The 27570-nt window shown below is 38.4% G+C and overlaps 2 protein-coding genes across 2 annotated transcripts; both read right to left on the bottom strand.

Annotated features, from left to right (window-relative positions):
- Positions 1–50: 50 nt before the first annotated feature.
- On the bottom strand, positions 51–9617 carry LOC124291787 (hydroxyacyl-coenzyme A dehydrogenase, mitochondrial-like). The gene is made up of 8 exons (XM_046728859.1): positions 9468–9617; positions 8518–8646; positions 5811–5968; positions 4829–4955; positions 3909–3998; positions 2886–2958; positions 1248–1364; positions 51–364 (listed from the first exon to the last, which is right to left on the bottom strand). Exons 1-8 carry the CDS (start codon positions 9582–9584, stop codon positions 243–245), a joined length of 933 nt encoding a protein of 310 aa, XP_046584815.1. The 5' UTR covers positions 9585–9617; the 3' UTR covers positions 51–242.
- Positions 9618–17125: 7508 nt separating this feature from the next.
- LOC124291817 (lengsin-like) lies at positions 17126–26957 on the bottom strand. Its single transcript, XM_046728895.1, has 2 exons — positions 25363–26957; positions 17126–19825 (listed from the first exon to the last, which is right to left on the bottom strand). Exons 1-2 carry the CDS (start codon positions 25490–25492, stop codon positions 18693–18695), a joined length of 1263 nt encoding a protein of 420 aa, XP_046584851.1. The 5' UTR covers positions 25493–26957; the 3' UTR covers positions 17126–18692.
- Between the last annotated feature and the right edge of the window lie 613 nt (positions 26958–27570).

Below are 27570 nucleotides of genomic sequence, written 5' to 3'. Positions count from 1 at the left end.
ATTCTGGCCTGCCCAACAGACACAATCAAAGCATAAAAAGTACACTGTGATGTATATTCAGATTTCATATCAAATCTAAATTGTTACATAATTAGAGCAACTCATTTACATGACAAACAACCACTTTTGACAAATCATTCACACAACCTTTCCATGTAAACAACATGCAATATTCCAACAGTGTATACTTTTGAAGGTGATTGTGTACAGTTTCCAACATCTTCAAGACGGCAATGGTCAGTCTACTTCTTATGTTTATAGAAACCTTCCCCAGTCTTCATACCTAGTTTGCCCTCGCCCACCAGCTTGTCCAACAGGGGGCTAGGTTTGAACAGAGGATGGTTAGGGTCCCTCTCATGCCAACCTGTGGACAGTGATAAAGCATTACATTAACACATCCACACACAATTTAATTGAAATTCATTACAATAAACTTATTTTGCAACTGGGCTGCCAAAACTTCTGGGACGAGCCCTTTAATAATTGGGTGGGGGAGCAAGATTGCTGAGTGTTGTCTTAAACAACATTAGATCTGCCATCTTCACAATATTCATAATAAGCATTGCAACTGACAAAGTTACTGTACTTCAAATTTTACAAACAACTAAAAATTAAGACACTTCTCCACTTCTAATTGTGACATCTTTGTATCTGCTGAGTCACAATTGGACTACAAAATACTTGCCTACAATTTTGAATTTTTTTTATGCAAGTCTTACGTTTATGAAGAAAGTGCTTCACACTTTCAGTGGCATTCATATATTCACATACAGACTCATAATCATATCACCATATTCATGACATACCTACATTCAACCATTGCTACTCACTTGTTATGTTTGATAAACCCTAATTTAATCTTAACAAGGTGAAATTGAGATCAAGATACAGTTATGTTTGCTACAGATTTGACCTTGTTAAATTGATGCTGGAACCTGAAGCATGAGGCTTCACAATACATAAAGCTCTAGTGAGTCCCAAAGCACTGTAAAGCATTCTTAATGTATCATGTATACTTGGTACTTTGAATCTTCTATATACTGCAATGTCACTATTTGTAACTCACATCAGCTTGTATCACTATTTGAAATTGTCTATTAACCACGGATGGTAACAATAAAACACTACATGGATTCTGGATAGTCAAACTTGGAAATATTTCCAGATGCAGGTACTTCCCTTGAAGTCAGTAAATTGAGACAATTGAGACACGGCAGATAAATGTCAGTAAATTGACCGATACTGACCATCTAGAATAAACTTCATGGTGTCCAGTCCAACATAGTCGCTCAACTCAAAAGGTCCCATGGGATAGCCAGCTCCCAGCTTCATTGCTACATCTATGTCCCTCGGGGAAGCATCACCTGGGGACGTGAGTGAGTGGTGATCTCGAGTGAATGAGTGAGTGAGGAAGCGAGGTTCGGTTTGTGAGTGAGTATGGTTTTACACTGCTTTTAGCAATATTCCAGCAATATCACGGCGGGAACATTGGAAATGGCCTTCACACATTGTACCCACGTGTGGAATAGAACCCGGGTCTTCAGCATGACGAGCAGACGTTTTAACCATTAAGCTACGCCACCACCGCCATACTTGGCTTGTATCAATACCCACTGGGAGAAATATATTCAAACATAGGCTGCTTTACCACATCTGGTACCTAAAATCACACCAAGTTAATGCCAATTTCAACACCTGGCCTTAATGCATTGTGAATCGATGCATGCAGCCCCTATAAAAAAATTTAAACAAATGTATAGTCTATGGGCTTAACTCAAAAATATCCCCGTGAAATTAAATGCAGGGAAATCAATAAGGCTAGGTCTGCAAGCAGTATTGAACAGTGTTGTTACACTGAATGTTAATACGCAGTCTTTTGCTTGTAATTGTAAGATTAACTGACATGGTTACCGAGTACAAAGATGCCATCACAAACAGTTAGTGACGGCCTCAAACACTTGATCAAACTGACCACACTTAGTGCAAAACTTGGTAAGATACACCAACTAAATCGGAGGCTTAACTGGAGTATATCTTGTGAGCTTTGTTATATATGTCAATGTTTCTACGTGACATGACAATAGTCACTCCAATATGTATAAACAATAACAAGTCACTGTACCAAGGTGAGATATGGAAACTTGATGAACAGGTACATGACAGCAATTTATATAAGAATGCGAAATGCAGGGAAATCAATAAGGTTAGGTCTGCATGCAGTATTGAACAGTGTTGTTACACTGAACGTTAATACGCAGTCTTTTGCTTGTAATTGTAAGATTAACTGACATGGTTACCGAGTACAAAGATGCCATCACAAACAGTTAGTGACGGCCTCAAACACTTGATCAAACTGACCACACTTAGTGCAAAACTTGGTAAGATACACCAACTAAATCGGAGGCTCAACTGGAGTATATCTTGTGAGCTTTGTTATATATGTCAATGTTTCTACGTGACATGACAATAGTAACTCCAATATGTATAAACAATAACAAGTCACTGTACCAAGGTGAGATATGGAAACTTGATGAACAGGTACATGACAGCAATTTATATAAGAATGCGTAAAGACATTCAGAAGTTAGATACATTCTCCAGATGGTAGTTTTCCGTAACGCAAACAGCTACTTCTGTGTTTGAATGTTTTTGAAGCCACAGATTGTATTATCGCAACACTGTGATAGGAGTGGAAATACAAACCAAATTGGACCAGACAAATCAGTTGTTGATTGTACATGGGTGAATCAATGTGACAACTACACTCAACACTTTGCTTAGTCACAAAACTTTGATTTTGTAAGTTTTTAAGACAAGCTGAATTTGATAATGTGGTCTTTTTATGATATGAGTGATGGAATCCCAGTTTTATATCTGTGAATTACCTCTCTCCACGAGACGAACTGCCTCCAACATATAGGGTACCAGGAGTCGGTTCACAATGAATCCAGCTGTGTCCTGAAAAATGGTGCAGAGCTTTTAAAAAGGGCGCATGCTTTTGCTGGATAAAATATTATTGTGTCCAGTTCTTACACAAATTAACTATGTCCTCAATTTACAGTACAGACCCGTGAAGGTCCAGGTTAGAATGTACCTTCAGCAACCCATGCTTGTCGTAAGAGGCGACTAGCAGGATCGGGTGGTCAGGCTCACTGGCTTGGTTGACACATGTCATAGGTTCCCAATTGCGCAGATCGATGCTCATGCTGTTGATCACTGGATTGTCTGGTCCAGACTCGATTATTTACAGACCGCTGCCATATGGCTGGAATATTGCTCAGTGCGGAATAAAACTAAACTCACTCATTTACAGTACAGCTGAATGTAAAAACTATGCCTACTGATATTTTCTGTTTTTTCTTATAACAAATACCATTTGTCAGTGGTTAATTTCTTTTGGTCTAACTTCCTGTCATGTACAGTGATGGGGACATCAGAACATTTCTTGAAACCACTCTCCAGAATTTCAGCATTTTGATAATTCAGCTTTGAAAAGGCAAAAAGTCGATCACTAACTAGAAAAGTGTTTGCAAGTGCAGAAGCTGCCCCTCACAACCATTTCTCAAGGGCACCAGAATATCATGACACAACTCCACATGATTACTTTCGTCTTCTGGAGATAGCTGCTACTCAAATCTCATATATAATGAAGGTGCCTCCACCTAACAGTTCTGAGCAACTGCACTGATTCACCCAAATAAGGCTTAATCACCCTTCCACTAAATGAGGATGAGGAATAGACACATATGCAGTGTGACAAAGGGCTACAATGGGGCTCCTACATGGCATCCTATCTTTAAGAAGTCCAAGCACAAAAGCCAGTGTGTCTTCAATAAGCTGAGCACACACATTATTTTCTTTACAATGAACGCCATGTTCACTATTAAACGTCCAACCGAGCACCCTACCTTGCAATTGACAGTGACCTTGCCCATGGCCTTGCCAAACTCCACCAGGGTGTTGAATGTCTCATCACTTGTCTCTGATGTCCTGACAACCTGCAAACAAAAATAGATATGCCCCAAGTCAGTTACCAGTTACAAGTGACGTAGGTGTTGTAGAATCAATGAGTCATTTCATTTGATGCAATCTGAACGTTATTTTAGGTATTATGTATCAGATTGACGTATGAGAAAAGCCTGAAGTGAAACAAGTTTCAGACATTTACCACTTTGTTGAACCCCATGAGTAGGGGTGTAGTGCTGACAAACTGAGAATCACAAGCAGGTCCAAGATTCAGACCTCAAATCATTGGCTTCTTACACAACTAAGGGTACACAACTCTACACAGCATAATCACAGTAAGATGACCCCAATTCAATCCCCAAAAATAAATATCCCTGCTTAATGCCAATTAAAGCCAAAACAAATTAAAAAGCCACACCCAGACCTTATTTTACAATTCAAACACGCACAGTACAAATCACTTTTTCTCACACTCAAACCATGAGGCTATATCAACCAATCAGGGCATACCTAACATCAGTCACATATATATGAGCAGTAAGCTACAAACAGTTACCGTGGTTACACTGAAACAGTTTTTCCAAATTCCACTTTCAGAGGTTACGCTCAGTAATGTTTAGAGGTGTAACAATACGATAAGGCCACAAGGATACATACATAAAAAATATAGCGCTATACTATTCGTATACTGACACAGTATTGTTATTTCAAAAGTTCATATTCTGTCCATTTTAATTCATATCAATACATAGCTCAAGAAGACAGTCATGAAATGCAAAAATTATCTGCAATGGCTTTCAAAATTTGAGAAATAATAAGCACTAATATAAGCAGTTCCTGGAGGAAGATAAGCACATCCTACTTCCAGGAGCTTCATCATGGGTACAGGGTTGAAGTAGTGCAGTCCCCCGAACCGGTCCTTTCTCTGTGTTGATGCAGCAATATCAGTGATGGGAATTGAGGAGGTGTTGCTGCTGAAGATGGTGTGTCTGAAAGATGTGGGTTGAAATGGGGGTTAACATCATGTTCATTCATATTTTCACATGCATGGATGTGTTTGTTGTTCATCCATATTGCCACACATTGTGTTTGTGTGGCTGCTTCGGCTAAGCTGGACTGTACTGTATGATCCCCAGGGAGTTAAAAAAGGGAGTTGAAAAAGTATCGCAAAGTGCGATAATGTCCTATGACCGGGGATAGTAATGTACGTAGTAGCGCAGTGAGCAGGCAATGTGCCTGGATATGAGCGCCATATAAGCAGTTAATTACAGTCGGTTGTATACTTCTAGCCCATTGAGACACCATGCCTGGTCAATCCTTGTTCCATTGACTGCATGCCAAGCACTGGGCTGAGCAACAGGCAGTCTGCCTCACAGTCCCTGAACCATATTATCATGATCATATTCCCACTGGAAGTTAGTCTAGACTCTTGACAGATTAAAGTGTCATCTCAATGCAGCTCCTTTATCACTTAAATTGTCGTTGTTTATTTCTATCCAAATTACTCATTTTCAGAGAAAACCGTAAATCCAGGTAACAGAGAGTACCATCTTTCTAATTTGTTTGGTGGATCAAGACGCGTCTCAGGGCCGATGCTCTATCTACTTAACTATTGAAGAAAAGAATCTGTTTATATATTATGTGGACATACTGGTATACAAATGATGTAAAGTCTGATGGATTACTTTTTCTCTTTGTTCCTCCACTGAACAAATGCTGAAGGTGTCAAATGTGCATAACACTGCAAAGTTGCTTATATGAGTCTTACAATTACAGTTCTGTAAAACTGCTCAGAAAACTATCAAGCTCAGTTACAAAAGAGTGTAATCCTCCAGTAGCCTTACTGTGGTGCAACTTTGTCCAGAGCTGAGAACAGCTGTTTCTTGACCCCAAGGTTCTCTACAATAGCCTCAATGACCAGGTCAGTCTTCTCCACAGCACTTGAGGAGTCAGTGCTTGTGGAGATACGGCCTAGAACACCGGAGATGAATTCTTCACCATCCTATACAAACAAGAGTTATGAGTTACATTTGTCAGAAGCAGGGTGTATGGGATAAATATATCTTATGTAGGATTACACACCCTCGGTTAAGTACAGATTAGTTCTCTTTTTTTCAAGGTGACTCCCATCCAGGATTCGAACCCTCTAATATTTGAAATAACAAGTTCCTTAAAACAAGAGATATGTCCCTTCAAATATCTATCAACGAAGTTTGTCTGCAACAACAATCATAGAAATAGAAAAACTGTTCAAGAAAAAAGAACTTGTCACCATCTAAAGGGTAAAATATTTATTACACGACCATTTGCCTTGCAAATGGGCAGTACCAACTACCATCCCATACTACCTGGCAAATAGCTATGTAATTGAAAATACATCACTAGTCCAGAGCTCCATTCCACAAAGTGATCGTAGTGCTACGACTGTCGTAAGTCTATGTTAAAGTATGGGAGTTACTATCATCTTAGCGCTACGACTGTCGTAAGTCTATGTTAAAGTATGGGAGTTACGATCATCTTAGCTTTGTGATCCCTTTGTGGAACAGGACCCTGGTGATAATCAGTTGCTGCCTTGAAAAAAACCTTCATGTCAAAGTCTTTTATATAACATCAACTATAGTACTGTCGGAAATGCTAGAAAAATGCTTTTTGACATTTATTTAAAATTCATAGGTATTACAGTTACTTAAATAACAAATATCACTTCAAGAAACATCTACCTAATGTAGACCGAGGGAATAAATTTTGAGACATGCTCTAAAATGTGATTTTACTGATGAAAATACCAAAAACTTAGAAAAATAAGGGGTAGTGGGACGTTATTTGATACAAACATTAACTGCCTGTGTTACGTCATCAGCATGCACGGTATCGACAGGTGAAATTGACACCTGAGCACACGCTTCGGTGAGGGTCATCTCAATAGATGTTTTTTTTTTCTGCAAAATGTTGAATATGTGTAATGCGTGTAGTATACATTATCGGTTATGTAAGGGATCATTTGTGTATGTGTATTTGTTTTGAATTAAACATACACTAATTACTGTACATTGGAAAGAATCCTATCACTTGTGTTATCTTATCGATTGATTGTAGAAATGTGCAAAGTTTTAATAAATGTTTTGCATGTCAACAGTATATTTCATTGCAAAAATATGGATGTAATATGGTCAGTTTAATCTAGCTGTGAACATTGGCCAAAGATTTAACGAAGTCACTGGTGTAGCTTCTTTAGAATATATATATTTTTCTTCTCATAAAGTTTGTAGACCGCCCGTCTAAGCACTCCCTTGTCAAAGTTGTCAAGGATGGTTTTACGTCCCGGTTTTGCATTTGAGATGGTCCCTCTCTTGTCTGATTTGTTTACAATATTGTAAACTTGTTGGTAAGACATGCCAACAGCTCTACAAGTTCTGTAATAAACCCTTTCTAAACTAATGAAAGGTTTACCTCTGTCTTTTTTAAGCAGAAAAAACCTATAAACCTTTGCAACAATAGACTGCAAATAGTTGGCCACAGTGGACGCTGTGATAAAGATGTGCATGCATGACAGAAAACTTATTTATCAAGACTTAACATTTATACTAATATTTCTTCAATAAAGAAACGATAATTAAGTAAAGTAACACAAACATTCAACATTTATTTGTTTAGGAAAAACGTTAATTCATATTTTTACACCACCTGTATTATTAGCATAAATGTAAAGACTATTTCAGATTTCTGTTGTTGAACTCTGAAAAAATCTTAAGTTGCTGTTTTGGTACCAAATTCTCTCCTGTAAACTGCCCTTTAAATGCATGGGAATGTTAAATCGGTTGAAATAAAAATTAGGTAGACAATAGACGAGTTGATATATTGACAACATAGTACATGTATCACCTTTATAAAGATATTAAGGCTAAAAAGCATTTTTCTAGCATTTCCGACAGTACTATAGTTGTTCGATCACCATTGTCCCTGTTCACATTTTGAATGATAATACCAAAACCACTGGCAGTTGTATTCGCAGTCACAGAGATTTCTTCACAATTCAGTCCTTCAGTCCCACCACTATGAACATTATAAATTTGATACATGTGTTAATACAAAGGTGGATCGGGGGATTTTTCATTTATGCCCCTCAACCATCAGTCTTAAGGAGTACAAGCTCACTCAGCTTGCAAAATCTCATGCACCCTTCTAGTTATTTATGAATCAAATATATCCTCTATCTAGTAAAATATGTTTGTGTGCCATGTAGCAAGATAGTGTGCCATGCATCATTCAGTGTTCCAACAGGGTCATTTGTGGCGTGACACGCAAGTGATGTCACATCCAACATTGTAATGCCATGAAGTCAGCACATCATTCTTCTATGTGAGTGAGTGAGTCTAGTTTTACACTGCTTTTAACAATATTCCAGCAATATCATGGCGGGGGATACCAAAAATGGGCTTCACACATTTGTACCCATGTGGGGAATCGAACCCGGGTCTTCAGTCTGACGAGGGAACGCTTTAACCACTATGCTACCGCATCGTCCCATATTCTTCTGTGTGTTGCCTGTACCTTGGGATTGTCAGCATACTTTTTCTTGGCAACTCTCTCCAGACTCTTCTTGATGTTTCCCATGGACTTGTTGAGGATGTCATCCGACTGGTCCACCAGAGTCACATTGTGTCCGGTTGCAGCTGCTACCTACAACACACAAACCTTCCACTGAGACTCCACTTTCAGACGGAGGAGACTTTCATTCTATGGAAATCCAGGAGCTTCCCTGGCATGACATTACCGTGATCTTTATCTTGAAAAGTCCACAAGCAATATTTACCAGAAAATGACACTAAAACACTTAGCATCCATTCATCTCTCATCTCTATCTACCCAATAAAAAGCTGGAAGTACTCTTGAAATATGCTGGACCAAACAGATTAGGTGGTGAGGTTCAGAGAATAGTGGGCGAGTTGGGTGAGTTAGAAATTGTCCTGGAACATTTTGAAAAAGGTCATTTTAGCTACAGGTATGATTCACACTTGGTTTCATAGACCACAAAACTAACATTGTTACGAAAAGCTGTTCTTTAAAACTTTCACCAGGCTCATAGATTCATTTTAAAACAGCAGCAGCTGAAAACAATACAAAATCTCCAAACAAACTCCCAGGCCCTTACCTGTTTCAAGAATAGAGCCTCTATTAATAGAGGTCAATGTCCGCTTTATCATAAAATCATGAGTGATCATATCACCTCTTTATTCAGTCAACAGAAAGCAAGAAAGTCACAAATATTATTAATTTTAAAAGCAAGGTCTAAATCGTGAATCTTGTTTAATTCTTACTCTCAACAACTTGTTGATATGGGAAAGAAATCACTGTAGTGTGAATGTAGATGCTACTTGAGTGGGTTACCCGCTATCCCGTCAGGGTTCAAAGTACACCACGTCTGGTTCCATAGCAGTTTGCTGACGCCGGTGTGCAAGTTTCCAAAGTGCTCTCGGATATTTATTCTCTGACACACGTACCTGTGCAATTCCTGAGCCCATTAAACCACTGCCAATAACAGTCAAATATTTAACAGGACCCTGCCGTCCCACTGAGGTGGACAGTTGCCGAGCGATAACTTTACAGACCGATGCCATGTTTGATGGTTAACTGCAAGTTGATTGGAGTTACCCCCCTTTAACTGATCTCCCAAACGTGGAGGTATTAATCCTTTACTCAAGGGATGGTTTCATGTTTAGAAGAGACTTTAAAATTATATTACACAAAAGATACCCTCAACACTATTTAATGGCAACTGTATGAGGACAGTTTATAGCTATAACGTCGTTATCAGTTGGGAAATTTAAATCGAAAATATGTAAGGCAACACGTATCTTCTATTAAAAGGAGATAGTATATATGATTCGGTCCCTCACAATATTCTGTCCACTGTATTTCGGTCTGCATATATGTTGGTTTCTAAATGAATATAACAGTATACAGCAGTGGCGCGAAAGCTTTATATACCGGCATAGTTAGTTTTTTTGGATTGTGTTAGTGCTTTGAATTCTGAGAAAATGAGTGAAAATAACTTGACCCTGTATATCTGTTTTACCACATGACACTATAATTCGTGCACATTTTTGTATTGTAATTTCCTCTTCTATGCAGTAAAAGACGTTTTGCCTTCATTTTATGTTGAGGCTTTTTTCCCTTTTTTCTTAAAAGAAATACGGACCCGTGAAGACCCGGGTTAGAATTGATCTTCAGTAACCCATTCTTGTCGTAAGAGACGGCTGACGGGATCGGGTGGTCAGGCTCGCTGACTTGGTTGACAGGTCATCGTATCCCAGTTCGGTAGACTGGTGCTCATGCTGTTGATTCTTGGATTGTCTGGTCCAGACTCGAATATTTACAGACCGCCGCCATATATCTGGAATATTGCTGAGTGCGGCGTAAAACTAAACTCACTCACTCATTCAAGACTAACTCCTGTATGCAAGCTAGAATGTAAGTAGGCCTGCTATTGTCCCAGTCCTTACAGAAACCATCAACAATCTCAAGTATCATGGGCGGTAACTCTTGTAGCAATGTTCGTACTATATAATTTGCCCTTTAACAAGGGACTGGTTGTATTAAAGAATACTATATTCTTTGCCCTTTAACAAGGGACTGTTCGTATTAAAGAATACTATATACTTAGCCCTTTAACAAAAGACTGTTCGTATTACATAATACTATATACTTAGCCCTTTAACAAAGGACTGTTCGTATTACATAATACTATATACTTTGCCCTTTAACAAAAGACTGTTCGTATTACATAATACTATATACTTAGCCCTTTAACAAAGGACTGTTCGTATTACATAATACTATATACTTTGCCCTTTAACAAAAGACTGTTCGTATTACATAATACTATATACTTAGCCCTTTAACAAGGGACTGTTCGTATTACATAATACTATATACTTTGTCCATTAACAAGGGACTGTTCGTATTAAAGAATACTATATACTTTTCCTTTTAACAAGGGACTGTTCGTATTAAAGAATACTATATACTTTGTCCTTTAACAAGGGACTGTTCGTATTACATAATACTATATACTTTGTCCTTTAACAAAAGACTGTTCGTATTACATAATACTATATACTTAGCCCTTTAACAAAGGACTGTTCGTATTACATAATACTATATACTTTGCCCTTTAACAAAAGACTGTTCGTATTACATAATACTATATACTTAGCCCTTTAACAAAGGACTGTTCGTATTACATAATACTATATACTTTGCCCTTTAACAAAAGACTGTTCGTATTACATAATACTATATACTTAGCCCTTTAACAAGGGACTGTTCGTATTACATAATACTATATACTTTGTCCATTAACAAGGGACTGTTCGTATTAAAGAATACTATATACTTTTCCTTTTAACAAGGGACTGTTCGTATTAAAGAATACTATATACTTTGTCCTTTAACAAGGGACTGTTCGTATTAAAGAATACTATATACTTTTCCTTTTAACAAGGGACTGTTCGTATTAAAGAATACTATATACTTTGTCCTTTATCAAGGGACTGTTCGTATTAAAGAATACTATATACTTTGCCCTTTAACAAAGGACTGTTCGTATTAAAGAATACTATATACTTTGCCCTTTAACAAGGGACTGTTCGTATTAAAGAATGCTATATACTTTGCCCTTTAACAAAGGACTGTTCGTATTAAAGAATGCTATATACTTTGCCCTTTAACAAAGGACTGTTCGTATTAGAGAATACTATATACTTTGCCCTTTAACAAAGGACTGTTCGTATTAAAGAATCCTATATATTTTGCCCTTTAACAAAGGACTGTTCGTATTAAAGAATACTATATACTCTGCCCTTTAACAAAGGACTGTTCGTATTAAAGAATACTATATACTTTGTCCTTTAACAAGGGACTGTTCGTATTAAAGAATCCTATATACTTTGCCCTTTAACAAAGGACTGTTCGTATTAAAGAATACTATATACCTTGCCCTTTAACAAAGGACTGTTCGTATTAAAGAATACTATATACTCTGCCCTTTAACAAAGGACTGTTCGTATTAAAGAATACTATATACTTTGCCCTTTAACAAGGGACTGTTCTTATTAAAGAATCCTATATACTTTGCCCTTTAACAAAGGACTGTTCGTATTAAAGAATGCTATATACTTTGCCCTTTAACAAAGGACTGTTCGTATTAAAGAATACTATATACCTTGCCCTTTAACAAAGGGCATCCAACTATGCCGAGAACACCTTCGTCAGTGTATCTTCAGATAGAAGTTGTCAGACCTGTGTGACCAGATGAAAACTCCGCCTAAATGTGCCGTGTCAGTTGGCTTGAATGTAGTATTGGATACCACGTGACATTCTCTTATCGTCAGAAAATACACTTCATAAACTTTAAACGGTTTACAACCAGAAGTCAGATGTCCCGTCAACCAGACCACCATATGTATTTGTTTGGAACTGCACATCAACAGCTTGGGTTGTGACCAGTTAGTGGCAGTATGGTATGCAACCGTTGAGGGGGGCACACACGCACGCACGCACGCACGAACGCACGCGTGCTCACACACTTGTCGAAGGAGCCGAGTGGTCAAAACGTAGTGGTCAAACCCTGTATGGCCTATTGCTGCTGTTTCAGCTGACTTTCCTCTCTTCATCTGTCCACAGTAACCATGAGATGGCTATGATAGCTGCACCTACTATGGCGCCACCAAGTCAAACACCCGTGAGCTGAAACTTAACGTAATATTAGACGGTAATGCTTGTCCATGTTTAATATGCCAAGCAAATAATCCAAACACGCTCAGATCATAAACCTTGTACAAGGGTTGGGATGCATAACTCGGGTACTCGGGGGGATGGAACTGAGTAATATCAGGATCCTTGGTTACTCACGCGATATATTGTTTAATGGCCAAAGTTCACTATAACTAGAGTGGTACCTCTCAATGATAACAGTAAAGATTTCCGAGTTGCATTATCACGGTGTCGATTTTCATCTCATGATTTATTTATAGAAACTGGACGTTATACTAATAGTTTTCGACAGGAGAGACCATGCCAACTATGTGTTTTAAATACTGTCGAGAATTAGTACAATTTCCTTCATATTTGTCTGCTGTACTGAGATCTCATATTAGTAGAAAATATTAATCAAATCATTTTTATAGATATCCAAACGATATTCAATTTTTATCATAACTAACCAGTACAAACCTTTTAATACTTCAGAATTTATCAACGTTTATATTCCATGCAACATTACAAAGAAAAAATAATAATATTTGAAAAATTGTAAATGTTACTATTCGGGCGAATATAAATGTATGTACGTTTTATGCACTATATGCCTGTGGTCTCTTCAGTACAGAATAAAGATTGATTGATTGAACTCGGGAGGATGGAACTGAGTAATATCTGGATCCTTGGTTACTCACGTGATGTATTGTTTAATGGCCAAAGTTCACTATAACTCTGTGGTTATATACTCATCAACATTGAAAACGCACCAGTCTAAAATCGTCCAAGACGGATTTCAGCATGACAATGATCAATGAACATTCAACATCAAGTCGAAGGGCATGTCTAGATGAAAACAAGCTTTAGAAACAAATTCCTGTTCGCAGTATGACTCTTAATTCCAAAACGCATCAACATGCAGCCACGCCATGAAAAAAGCGCAAATTTCATTCCGAATTCATGCTGACTGTGACATTGAAAACAGGTGTATGAGAAACGATTATCATTTCTTCACTAACGATTGTGAAACGAGGACAGATATGCCGAGGTTAACACCTCACGAAAGAGAACGTGTACCACTCATTATTCTGGTTGGCACCAGCAGCAGGGATATTGCTTGTCAACTTAGGCTTGGCCACTCCACCATCGTTAGGCTTCATAGACAACATCAGCAGAGAGGCAGCACCCGTGACCTTCAGCGACCTTGGCAACAACGTGTCACGACGCCCCGTCAGGATCGCCATATTGATCTTGACCATATCCGTGATCGAACACCGCCGACTGCCAGGACTGATGTACTAGTTCAAAGTTCAAAGTCAGCGCTGACACAATGCGACGCCGTCTACACGCTACAGGGCTCCATGCTCGACGTTCTTACGGTGGATCAATTCTGACTGACAGACACCGTAATGAGCGTATACAATGGGCTAGCAAGCATTTTCAGTAAAGGTTACAACAATGGCATGGTGTGGTAGTCACAGACGAGTCACGTCTTCATCTACGTAATGCTGACGGCCGATTACGTGTTTGGCGTAGATGTAGTGAACGATATGCTGATGAGTGTATGGTTCAGACAGACCTTTGGATGGTGGGAGCGTCATGGTCTGGGGTGGAATAGATTACAATCACAGGACAATCACTAGTAAACTGAACTTTTGTAAGTGGCGCGTTTTCAATGTTGGTGATTAACTACAGGTTACTAATGTTGAGTTTCAGTCAACTCGTTTGCATGACCCGATCGTTTGATACGTGTATCTGAAAAGCTTACGCCAGGACTCAATTCTAAATGGGACATGCTCAGACCTACAGCGTGTTGCCTACCCGAGCATGACCGGGTAATATTGGTCATGAAGTACATTGTGCGCTCGTGTTTTTTATTTGTCGGTTGTGCAGCTGGCAAATAGTGTGAATACATGCAACGCCAACACAGGAATATCTTGGAATAGATGTTCAACCATGACCTGAAAATTAGCTTACATGAATAACTGAAAGGTCACCGCGATACATACATTCAAGGCGGATGTAAGAGCGTCACTGTGACCTATGCATTTGACAGTTGGATTTTCTGTGCCCAACTGAAAGATCACTGCGATCGCGAGCTATACATATGCCGTTTAATTCGGTTCAGGCGCGACAAACTCGGCCTTTTCATAGACACTGGATTACAGGACGTTGAGATGACTGGTTCCCTGTTTAGGTCATGACATTAGGTTTTCCGTATGTTAGATTTGAAATATATTCCTGTTATATCACGTGTTGCGTGAGAAAAGTCCGAAGTCATGCACATCTCAGACTTTACAAAACCCCAAGGATATTAATCATGTGAATCTATGATTCAAAAACACAAATCCAGAATCGACCTGGGGAGGAAAAGATAAATACGAATACATCTGTCACACTGGTGTCACCTCGTCACGGGTGGCAAGACGTTTCTGTCTCTTACAAGCGAAAAGTTAAGGCAGACATCAAGTGACCGGACAGTATTAGGATCTAGAGTATACTGTATTATAGTATGCCATTTATGATTTCCACCCTTTCATCATTGAACCAAGTTATTGTAATTTTTTGACAGGTTATTCAGTTCCACTGCTAGAGTGAGTGAGTGAGTTTGGTTTTACTCCGCTTTTAGGAATATTCCAGCAATATCACGGCGGGGGACATCAGAAATAGGCATCATCCAATGATATTCGAAATGATTATATTTAGTACATTCTAATTATCTAATTATCAAGTCGGACTTTAATATGCAATACCATTAACAATCGCTGGTAGCGTCAGGTACGTGATGGAAGGTATCCAACTTTGTTTGCGGGGCGTCGGGATTTGGTACGTTGGGTATTTGCATTTGACGTTAACGACGTTGCTATTATTATACCACGATTGAGCAACTGTTTTGTGTCTAATAGATGTATACTTTATCAAAAACTTGTCATTTATTTCCATATGAGACTCGGTGAATCTGTTTCAGTACCGACATTGTATTTGTTCTGGTTCACGATGAGGATGGGGTTGGTACCGGGATGGTAGTTCAGTTTTGGAGTTCAAGCGGTCGACCATCTTGACGAAGGCCGGGTTCGATTCCCCACATCGGTACAATGTATGAAGCCCATTTCTGGTGTCCCACACCGTGATGTTCTTGGACTATTGCTAAATATTGAGTAAAACCCAACTCACTCACTCTTTCCAGCACCTACAGAACTAGTATGATAAAGAAGAAGGTACCTTATATATTCTTTTTCTTTTAACACGTTGCATGGATATTCGTTCTGAAAAAATGTCTTTACTCCAATTAATCAATAAAATATGGAATCTCTTTTTGAACCACGACAACAAAATAATAAATTAGAAACATGTACTAGTAAATTGTCAAGAAGTCTGGTTATACACTGATCCATCTTGAATCTATATCGAATGCTGCACAATACCTTCATCATCGTGTGTCCTATATGTACCAAGAAAACAACACTAAATTGAATTTCTTTAAAACTGATGCGGTTTGGTATCACCCGTCTTCATATTTTCTCATAAGATGATGCGAGAGCTGAGGTATAAGTATAACATTTCTTCACGCCATTAGACTAAACTGTATTTCTAAAATAGAAGATTCGGCGTTCTATCTTGGACATCGTTAATGAATATGTTTTTTCAAGAAAGCCTGTCTGATTTATTTTTGAAAATATTTTATCCTTAACTCCCCTTCCTCATTATGCCCAACAACGCACGTTCATTGTTTTCTAACATAAAGCTAGCATGTAATGTTATGTGTAGATTATCTTCAGATGATTCCTTCTCCCAAAAATGAATTAATTGAGAACTGAATTATCAAGCGTCTTCATTTAATGACGGAAGCGCCAGTGACACCACGTGAACTAGAAATAATAGAGACACATGTGACCGCCTCCCACCAATCAAGCCTGGATCAGACAAACCAGTAATTGATATCACAATAAACATTCGGCGCCAATCGATGGCACGCAATCAACTATGTCTCCACGCCTGACAGCCAAACAGATGATATCAATGACATCCTCTGACTGGGGTCCACCAAAGGAGTGTATCGTACATCCCACTATAGATGTTTAGGCTCGATGACCCGCAGGTTGGTGGAATAAGAAACAACATTTATCTGCTGAAACAGATTGCAAGGTCAATATATTGATGAAAAACATTGGCAAAAATATTGAAATGAATCACTTAGAAACAGTGAATGGATATGTGACCACGATTTTGATTGGCAAAGTAACCATCGTTTACCTTTTGGGCTTCGGACAGGTTTACCACGGGCGCATCTTTATGACTACAGCGTAAATACACACCTAGTACCCCAAGGGCAACCAAGTCTTGTAACACATGCACAGCTTTTGCACCATAGCATACAATGACAACACAAAAACACGATGTGTTACAGTTGATGATAATACTTTATTCTTCCCCAACACCCAGTTTTCGTTTTACATGAATACAGTTGTATAAACGATTGCACTGACATATTGACCTATTTTGCTGTCTCACTATGGTATCAGAGTAGATCCTTGCTTGAATTGTTTAGATTTCAACATGCTGTTTTCATACGTTCATGATAAGGGCGTAATGTATTTTCTAACCGATCTCAGTTTGAAAACAGGCTGGCTGAAAAGGTCCCTGCAAAAGGTATGATTTCACTCTGGAGAAATATATTTACTACATTTTTAAACAATATATTTCATCACGAAATGCATAGAATTACTGTGGTTTAAAAACTTCAAGCATTATATAACGTTAGTGTAGAGTGATCAGTGAGCCAATGGAATATTTTGGAATGCTTAACTCACAGGCAATCACATAAAAGTATGGTATACATTTAATGGAACACTGAACAGGTACTATGCTTTGTACTTAAAATACCATTGAAGGGTGTTATGATGTAAGTGTTAATATCCGGATATATATGTCACTCCCACAACACAGGTATTTCTCCAGCAAGAATGAAAGTATTCCACGCATCGGTTTCATATTTGGGAAGAGTTTTTCACGTTAATTGAATATAACGAAATAGCTGAAATGACTGAGTACAAGATACTTTAATAGTTTCATCGAAAAAAGGCCAAAAATCGAGTTTGGTAACTGGGTTCTTTATAATACACATTTCTAAATGTTAACATTTCAAATGCGAAAACCTGAATAGCCTCTATACACTTCAGATTAACAATGTTGAAGGTATTGTGTTTTGCCTGTATGGCCCTGTCGTATTTCAGTGTCAGTTTGCAGGATGATAATACACGTTATTGGGATGTCAGGCTGAACTAGCCACTCTGTCAGTGGATAGTCAACTAACGTAATGGAGCAGTTGCTGCAAACCCGTTCTTTATTTCTTTCAAGACCATGTTTCCAAGGGATAGCTATCGCAAAAGCAAGTAATTTAATGCTTTCTTATGCGGATTCATAACCTATTGCTCATGGCCATGTGATTTAAGGTTTCCGCCCGGAAAACAAATTGAAAGGCTCTTTTTAGATGTGACTTTTTACATTTTATTTGTCGGACCAAGCAGTGCAGGCTATAAGTATATAGACCACACGCAGGCATCTTTACGGTTTCATTGCATAGGAATGTAACAACAATATGTTGCCTTTGCTAACTGCTTCCAAACATCCGAAGTTTGATAAAAGAGTACATGTGTGGCTACATTCTGGATTAGGTTGACGTGCCGTTAAATTGGTAAATATCCCATAGTGTCAGCGTTAGTAAGTCGAACGTTCTCTGTTTATTAATGGCGATGATACATGTACGTACTTAGAGTTCAAGTAGTATCTAGATATTTATCAGTTGGGATAGCGAACGTTTCCTGTTAAATATGACGATTATACATATACATATATCAAGTAGTATCTACATGTTTATCAGTTGGGATATCGAACGTTTCCTGTTAAATAATGACAGTGATACGTATATACATATTTATCAGTTGGGATATCAACTGGGATAACTCCCTTCAGTGTGTTGACGTGTATCTGTTCTTCAAAACACATGGGTCAGTGTCACTCTTGAGTGTGCGAACAAACCATTCAACGAACTCAACACCCAAACTATTCACCATGTCCGTATCCCTCTCAAGGTCATCTATCGCCTCCAACAGAGTGCAAGGAAGAGCGCCTTGGGAGAATTCGTCAACAGGAGGACACTCCATCTTCTTCACAATCCCGTCAAGACCTGCAGCAATGGTGGCCGCCATGGTGAGGTAGGGGTTGCTCATCCCGCTGGGAATACGATGTTCCAGATATGTTCCAGTTTCCAAAGACTTAAGTTTCACACAAGCCGCTCGGTCATCAGTGCTCCAGAAGATTGGCCCTGGTAAATTAGGTTTGTGCAAACGCTCAAAGCAGTTGCTGGTTGGACACCATAGGGCAGTCAGGGCTTTTGAATGTTTCAGAATTCCAGCCAACCAATACTGACCTAACGGACTGAGGCCATCCCGACTTCCCGGATCATGGAAGACGTTGACACCATCAGATAATGACCAAAGGGAATGGTTGAAATGCATTCCAATTTCCCCCACATTATGTTTTGACTGAAAGCTGACAATGCGATCTTTCTTATCAGCTATTTCTAAAATTCCAGTCTTGAACTTAAAGCAAGATTCTGCGCTTGTGATCCCATAGGATGGCTTAAGGACAGCTTCAAAGGTGTTCGCTTCATACTCAGCATGAATATTTTCAATATCAACGCCAGCAAGGTACATATGCCTTTCAAGGTGAAATAGAAAATCGCTGTGCTTCGTTATAAGGCGTTGATTCATCAGATCATACTGCTGTGACGATGTTTCACCTGGTCTCATCAACAGGAACTCCAATTCAAAACCAGAGAAGAAGCTGAAGCCATGGTCTGCTAGCTTCTCCAGTTGTTGTGTAGCAACGTATCGGGGACATGCCAGTTGTTTCGTCTTATCTTTCAACCAGTAACTTTCACAGATGATGTCAGCAACCTTCAATCCGTTCTCACTTGCCCATGGTACAGCGTAGAGAGTACTTGGATCAGCTATTGCAAACGCTTTAGGAATTCTTTTGGAGTCTGGGTCGTCTATGGATATGGGGACGTCTTCGTTCTTAAGGTCAAATGTCAGGAAACCTGTAACGAAAAAGCGAAGGTGAATAAATTGACACTCACTCACTCACTCACTCACTCTGCGAACCGCTGGAGTGTCACATATTATGCAGTGTCTGTATTCGGGTATCTTTTGAAATATATACCCTACATACGACGCGACGGTCAGCATACATGACGTCAATGTTGTGTTTATAAGGTAACGTCGTATTACGTTAACGTTTCTGTTGCCAAACAACTCAAGGTAACAGGTACACGGCACCCAGTCATGGATCAGTCTACACGGCAGCCCAGAATACCTCGCCAGTAAGATAAGTTACCTGTCCCGCTCATTTACTCCCAGGGAGTATGAAACAAGACACGTGTCTCCATTCAAGGTTTCATCGCAGTATGTAAGATTTGACGTCACTTGACAAAAACCGCTACATGATTTTTCCTGACACTAAACGTTTTTTCGTAACACTGACGTCATACTGCGGCTGTGACGTCATAGTTCGACTACTGACTGCTATGATAAGACACCATATTCTTAATTTGTATTCCGATGGATGTTGTCATGAAAGGTTTACCGATATTGTTACACACATAACAAAGAACTGACGTCATAACTTGTTTGTCGTCCACATATTGTCGACGAGACGTGAGTTTTACGTTACTGACGGTTGACAGACGTATCCACATAAAACATATGCAAATCCTTTTCTTTATATACACGGCGACTGATTCATTCTGACGTGTTTTGGGCACATTTTTATATATAACAGCCCCAAATCGCGTTTTCATGCATTAATCGTAATGGAGAATGTGTTTTTCTACACTATTTACACATAAACTGAAACTAGAACATGATATGTTCACGTTTTTTATTATTATTACTTTGATGACTACTCAAAACAACAACTACTAATTTTAAGCAGTACATTAAATTAGTAATAAATTAACATTAAACTATATACAAATCATATCTGTTGAAATATTGCACGTTATATATTCTTCATATCAGTAGCTTTCACGCCAAAGCGTTTTCTTATAGTATTTCTTTAAACAATGAAAATTAAACCACATTGATATTGTTGCTTGTTTTGTATTATCAGGGCGAGTTATCCGATTGGACCAACTGGTGAATTTTAGCATTACCTTCCTGAAACTTGGATTACTTGTCAATTGCTCTAAGAACTAGCTGCTCGTCACAGTGTATAATCGTATGTTCGTTGTCAGCTCCAGTGCACCCAAATGTTTTGTTGAATTACTGTTAACATTGTTCAATTCCATTATATTAATAGGCATATACCCCGAGACAGCTATCATTATAACCCTGTATAAGAAGAGACACATTAACATTCCCGGTGACTATTGGACAATCACACTTCTCGATGCCTCTGGCAAGATTTTAAAAAGGTGTAATCGGTTATATCACTGGGCAGAAAGCAGCAACCTCTTAATACTACGGCAGGCTGGGATTCGCAAAGATTTTCAGACTCTTGACAATATGTTGGTGTTAGACTCAATCATTACAAAGCATTTTGCTTTATACAAGTGTGGCCTGTCATTTATTGACTTACATATATACCATACGCGAAAAGAATACCCAGTCTTTACTGTCCTCAGAAACGAATTCGATTTGGCGTAAAGGAAGAAAAAATCGTGAACAATACATGAATGGATAAATGAAAATGAGTGGAGACCAAGTGTTCGCGAAAAGGTTACACATGTCCTGCCCTACTGGTAGCACCCGCTATTAATAAAATCGGACTGAACAGGGAAGTATGTTTGCCTGACTCTGCATTTGACTCTGAATTCAGTTTTTAGAAATGTTTATGTAAAATATTGACATGTTACGTCAAGGAAGGACCTTTCGGCTTATAAAGGATATGTATCTTAATGTTAAGTCACGTATTTCACGTAATGATGGTCCAAGTGAATTCTTTGACTGAGGTAAAACAGGGCTGCCTGTTATCTCCTTGCTGTTTTCTCTTTACATACATGATATGATGGATTTCTTAAGTGATGATAGGCAGTGTATTATCAGGTTAGATATTCTTGACATATTTATGGTACTATTCGCCGTTGAACTTGAAATTGAAATTAAGGAGACAAGTGAGACGGGGATGATTTCAACTTTCCAATAGTCAACTCCCCTTTCATGTCGAACAATATTCCAACAGCTCCAGCCTTTGGTGCTTACATTTGCATTGATTACAACTTTTGAGGTACAATCGAGCGTGCTCTTTTTAACAGGATTTCAAGGAGCGTCACGCCACTCTTGCTCAGAAGTTGATCAAGGTTACAGCTAGTAAATTTGAATACACATTTCTGTGTAATGAATGTTTTCCCATCCTCATTTGAATTTCCTTTCAGTCCACTACTGTGACTTGTCTTTCTCTCATACCCCTTTCTTCTCCACCAGCCATTGCTTTTTGTGGAACCTTCAGTGGCTGAGAGGGTTAGATCGCTGACTTCGTGTGGTGGCGATTAGGTGCCTGACTCCGGTACTAGAATGGTTATGAGTATTGTACACAGATAGAAAAACGTATCGCAACACCTTTGATTTTTAGCCTCCACATAGCCATTTATATTCATACATTATATTATGTATATATGTAAGATTATTTTTAGATATGCACGCGCTGAGATCAAATGCGAACATGACGTGCATTACGAGGACCCGCCATTAAGCAAATATTTCTACAGCTCGATGACATAGAAAATCAGTTTCGTTGTCGTTAATCAAATATGGGGCATCCGCAACTGACAACTGATGAAAGATGGCAATTTATTGGTATGTGGAATGGTGGCATGTCATCGAGGGCAATTGCACGAGATGATGTTTGTGATCCATCGACTGTCAGTCGGTGAAAACAAACCTAAATATAGCATTTATCCTCAGACTGGCGGATGTTTGCGACAGGGCGCCGCCATTTTTGAAAATCGTAAAGTCACGCGCTACAGTCTGTGGGAATTAATGAGATTATGGTTTGTTTTCATCGAGTTAGAAAATGAAAACTACTTTCTACTCGTAGTTAAATATGTATTTGATTCATGACCAAAAGGATTTTGCATGACACAACTTTTAACATAACGATTTCTTCCACGGAAGCGAGATGGTATTGTCGAAGTGACAATACTGCGCGATAAATTTCTTGCTTCATTCACGTGGTTAATGTCCACTCGCCAGTATGTAGATACTAGTCAATGTACGTCTTTATATTTGGTCTTATATTCCTAATTAGTTTATTATCATACTTGTATGCATTTTGAAACTAAATAAAAAGCAGACGATCTGCTGATACTTATAGTGAATTTATAACAGTAATATCTAGACATTTCATAGTTTGCCAATGTGAATCATAATTCGCACACACGCCCTAGTGTATGTTGTCTGTCTCATTACACTTCACGGCGAAAACAATGATTTTGTTGAATGCTACGACAAATGAATAAAAACAAAATGGAAATATTAAAATTTAAACAGATTAAAGTTATAGGAACAATGTCAGGCTGTTACCTTGTTCGAGGAATGTATCCATCAATATCCACAAAAACGAGTGATATGCCATTCATCTGCAGCTGTTCCAAGTGATGTCTTTTAACAGTCTAATATACCACTGACTGACTGAGTTTAGTTTTACGCCGCTTTTAGCAATATTCCAGCAATATCACGGCGGGGGACACCAGAAATGGGCTTAACACATTGTGCCCATGTGGGGAATCGAACCCGGGTCTTCGGCGTGACGAGCCAACGCTTTAGCCACTAGGCTACCCCACCGCCCCTCTAATATACCAAAAAGTGATATATCATTTCAGGTATTTCACACTGGTGTAGTCTCATTGGTCACCCAAGATAGCACACCTGGCAACTAATTGCATAATGTATGCCATTGTTTAAAAAAAAGTTATTTTGTTAGCCAATAATGAGCAATCAATCACTGTATTGGCGGTTAATCCTTTGAAAGAAGGACGTTGTTTTTACGCAGACACAGACACGACAGAGTGTATTCAGTATAGATTACTAAATCTACAAACATAAACACTACCTTTTGACAAATCCGCTGTGCAAGATAAAAGTAATTAATCAATCAGCGTGTTATCGGTTAATCCTTTGATCGATGTTTATAATGTTGAGTATTTACTCCAGATACAAGAAATGCCAAATGGGAACCTTTGTCGGGTAATCTAAGTGGTGTTACCACTAATTTTACCTGTTATAAATTCATTAACTGACCATCAAGTGAATGATGACAAATAACATGTGTAGGTTTATACCACCTAACACGGGTTACAAGAAGTGAGTATTAATTGCTGTATTGCATGCAATTTTAATTGTATGTGAAAACTTATGGGCTGACACAGTTTTGAGAATACGAACAGAACTTCATTGTTGCGTAAGAAATACATATAAGCATTTGTTGTGTGCTAAAACTGTATGTACCTATTTACCTAAGTAAATTTTCAGATTCTTCTAGCAATGGCAAAGTAGGGTTGTTTTGTTTACGGATTCAAATAAATCAAATGTCATTTTTTAATATCATACGTAATAGACGTCATATTTTTACATGACATGATTAAATATAGAGGTAAAAAAACACAGAAATGGGATCAATTTGGATCAGTCAATAATGAGCAATCAATCAATGTAATACCACCCAGGCATTAAAAAACCTGAAAAAGCCCCCACTGCTTTGATACTTTATTACAATCAGACAAGAACTACCGGGATATTTTCAAATAACTGCATCTGATGGGCATCCACCCTTCTTAATGTCGCACTGTTTCAGTTGAAGAAATCCGTAACCGTGATGAGCGAGGCTGATCACCGGCCTAGCGACACCAAGCGATTTTGACAGAATCGTCTATGAAAACAAGTTGTAACTCGGAAACTAGGCAAAGCAGGAGACAAAATTAAATGTCAGTAGATTGTGAGAACATATAGCTTTCATTATTCACAACAGTTGTCACAATTTCAGGTTTATACAAACCTGTAAACAAGATAATTTACCCCCTGATATGTACATGAATTCTGCATCGGCCTTCATATCTATTCCTCATATGACGTCAGAGACGCGCCGCTCTGATTGGTTGAAATTTCGTTCGCGGGTGAGAATTGTGCACTATTGTCAAAAAGGTCGATTTAAGTTTAATTAAAGATAGAAATGAGTAGTTTTAATGACGGGGTTTCATTAACAACAATGCCAATTAGTGATTTATGTATTTGTACCCCCTTAGAGTATATGTGATCTTTATTGGGAATAAAAGGGACGCAGTCTTTTCCATATTCATGAGAAATCTCGAGTGAATAATTCTGACTATATCACGTTTCCACTCAATCAGAAATGTTGTTGTTTTAAGGTGTCTAAGATATGGGTGTCTAAGGTTTGGGACGTTACCCATGTTTTTATGAATCAGTATCAATCAGTGATCAGATGTTCGCGCAAAAAAGGTACTATAGGCTATCCTGTCCCATGGGGGACAGCCGTCACAAACACAAGTCAGTTGTTCACCTAACACCGAATATCTATTCCAACATTTACAAAAATAAAAAAACAACAACAATTTAAACATACCTCCATATAGGGTTATGCCTGTCTCCAAAAACTTCTTCACATGCCTCGCAGGAATCACTCTTCCTCTGGCCCGTCCATGTATGTCGCCCACAGTGAATCGCACATAGTCGTACTGGTCAATGTCCGACATCGTTGCAGCTTGTTACCTAGAGTAGACAACAATACGATCTTCCGTTTTGTGCACTGGTCCTTACACCCTGTACAATTTATGCTTGCGTACGCAGCATATCTCCATGAAATCTAGTAACTGATAGCATAAGCTGGGATATTAGTTGCAGCCTTACTTTGCAAGACGAGTTTTTATCTATTTAATTTGCTGATGCATCAGTGAACTGAAAGTAGCAGGAATGCATTGAAGCCTACATACCTTGTTTGTCCTTGTGGGCAGGCAGATCGACAGTGAAAAGTGGTGTTTTTCAATATTACCTTCCTCTAGACAGACTATGTACTGATGAAAACATTATACATACATCATGTCTCACTTTCTGGTAGTCAGGATATAAACACCAGCCGCTGCTACATGTCTAGTGGATTATATGTGACAGGAGATTGATAGTACAAAATGTCAGAATTCTGTAACTAAACAAAACAGTTTGCATATTTCATAAATTTCATAATTTCGGTGTAAATATTCACTTATATATATTTCTGCCAAATACAAAATCCGTAATTCTAAACAAAACATGTTCGCGAACACATGTTACTGTCAGTAATTGAATGTAATTAGTGAACACATGTTACTGTCAGTAATTGAATGTAATTAGAGAATACATGTTTATGGCCTATCGTCTCGGAGTGTGCTTAAACATAGATGTCATATCATTATTGAAATTGTTCGACGTATGTATGTATATTGTTTTGTCGAGTCCTACTAAACCATCAGTCTCATCAAAACCTTTCAAAATCAGTCTCTTTGGCGCATTTTAGTATTACTCAAATATTCCACGATTTAATACGCTCAAAATATGACATTAAACACGGTTAAAGTTCATTCATTTGAAACCTTTACGACATCGAACAAGCTGGTAGATAACTTTTCTTTCTTCCTTAAAATATATGTATCGGCGTTTTTTTGGACGTGAAATTTTAGCATTTTTTATTCACAGTATGTTTAAATTCAGTAATGATATAAAAAATATCGAAGGAGGCCCATGCAAGACAACACGTATTTTAGGAAATGGTGTTGATCTTTAGAGTTGTTTCTAACAATGTCGACTGTCGACTTTGACAAACACAAACAAGACAAAATGTGACAGCTATACAGGCAGGAATACGTCAACCTTGACCGCGGTCACGCATACCAGGCGACGGTCAAGGATCGAGGATATTGGTTAAGTACTTGTTCGTCCGGGGGACCGGTGACATTTGATGTATTTTGTCATTGCGTTCGTTTCAGTGGCTTTCTCTAACTGAACGTTACAATTCAGTTCCATTGGCTAATTGTCATAGGGCAGTGCTATGTAGGATATATCAGGACTCACTTTATTGTCATTATTTATAAGATGTAAATCCCACTGACAATCCTTACCACATCATCGTTAGCACACAACGTGTGGAGCTATCACTTTTCATTTAATAGAAAAAGGATTTCGTAGCCTCCCCAGTACTGATTGTCTTGGGCTCATGAAAAGGCCTGTAAATACTCTCAGATTATGGTATCAGTTTTTTTTCACAGGCCATTATATGTGCTTGGGGTCTGCGAGCATTTTCGTCACATTTGGTTTGCTGCCCGACAACACCTCAAAGTTAATCATTGGTAGTTTTACTGCTATCAATCTGATCACTTTCATTTTGACTTCTGTGTAGAAATTATTTGACATAATTTTGTTTTGAAAAAAACCCAAATGGCCGCCATTTTGTTTTGTCGTGTTTTGCCTTCTCAGCACTTAAATTTACATAAAAATGAACACCGAATGTTTCCATGTACATCCAAAGTTGATATTTTTGATGTGTTTTGACACTTGTTTCTCCTAGAGTGATGGCTTGGGCACAACACAAGTCATTTTGTGGGTCATATCTTGGTAATTTAATGTTTTACAGCTTATTCTTTGAGACAGGGGTATTTTAGCAATTCTCCGACTTTTCATGGAAATGTGTGAGGGTGATATATTTATGGCAGTTAACATTATTTATGTTTCTAAAACAAGTTGTTTTTGTTTTCTCTTTACTTCTAGAGTGACTTCGTGTTATTAGGATTTTTTATATATT

The sequence above is a fragment of the Haliotis rubra genome, unplaced genomic scaffold (assembly GCF_003918875.1).
Source record: "Haliotis rubra isolate DU_JTF1 unplaced genomic scaffold, ASM391887v1 Scf5, whole genome shotgun sequence".
NCBI classification, from domain to species: domain Eukaryota; kingdom Metazoa; phylum Mollusca; class Gastropoda; order Lepetellida; family Haliotidae; genus Haliotis; species Haliotis rubra.
Note: the sequence above shows the minus strand (reverse complement) of the source record. Positions and strands in the feature narration are given on the sequence as shown.

What these genes read in the sequence shown, in the direction of transcription:
- LOC124291787 (XM_046728859.1), bottom strand. Translation starts at nt 9,584, where the DNA reads ATGGCATCGGTCTGTAAAGTTATCGCTCGGCAACTGTCCACCTCAGTG. An exon ending in AGGTCACTGTCAATTGCAAG is followed by an intron (nt 2,959 to 3,908) that starts GTAGGGTGCTCG and finishes ACCATTTTTCAG; the next exon opens with GACACAGCTGGATTCATTGT. An exon ending in AGTTCGTCTCGTGGAGAGAG is followed by an intron (nt 1,365 to 2,885) that starts GTAATTCACAGA and finishes TCACGTCCCCAG; the next exon opens with GTGATGCTTCCCCGAGGGAC.
- LOC124291817 (XM_046728895.1), bottom strand. Translation starts at nt 25,492, where the DNA reads ATGTCGGACATTGACCAGTACGACTATGTGCGATTCACTGTGGGCGAC. An exon ending in AGGCATAACCCTATATGGAG is followed by an intron (nt 19,826 to 25,362) that starts GTATGTTTAAAT and finishes TTTTCGTTACAG; the next exon opens with GTTTCCTGACATTTGACCTT.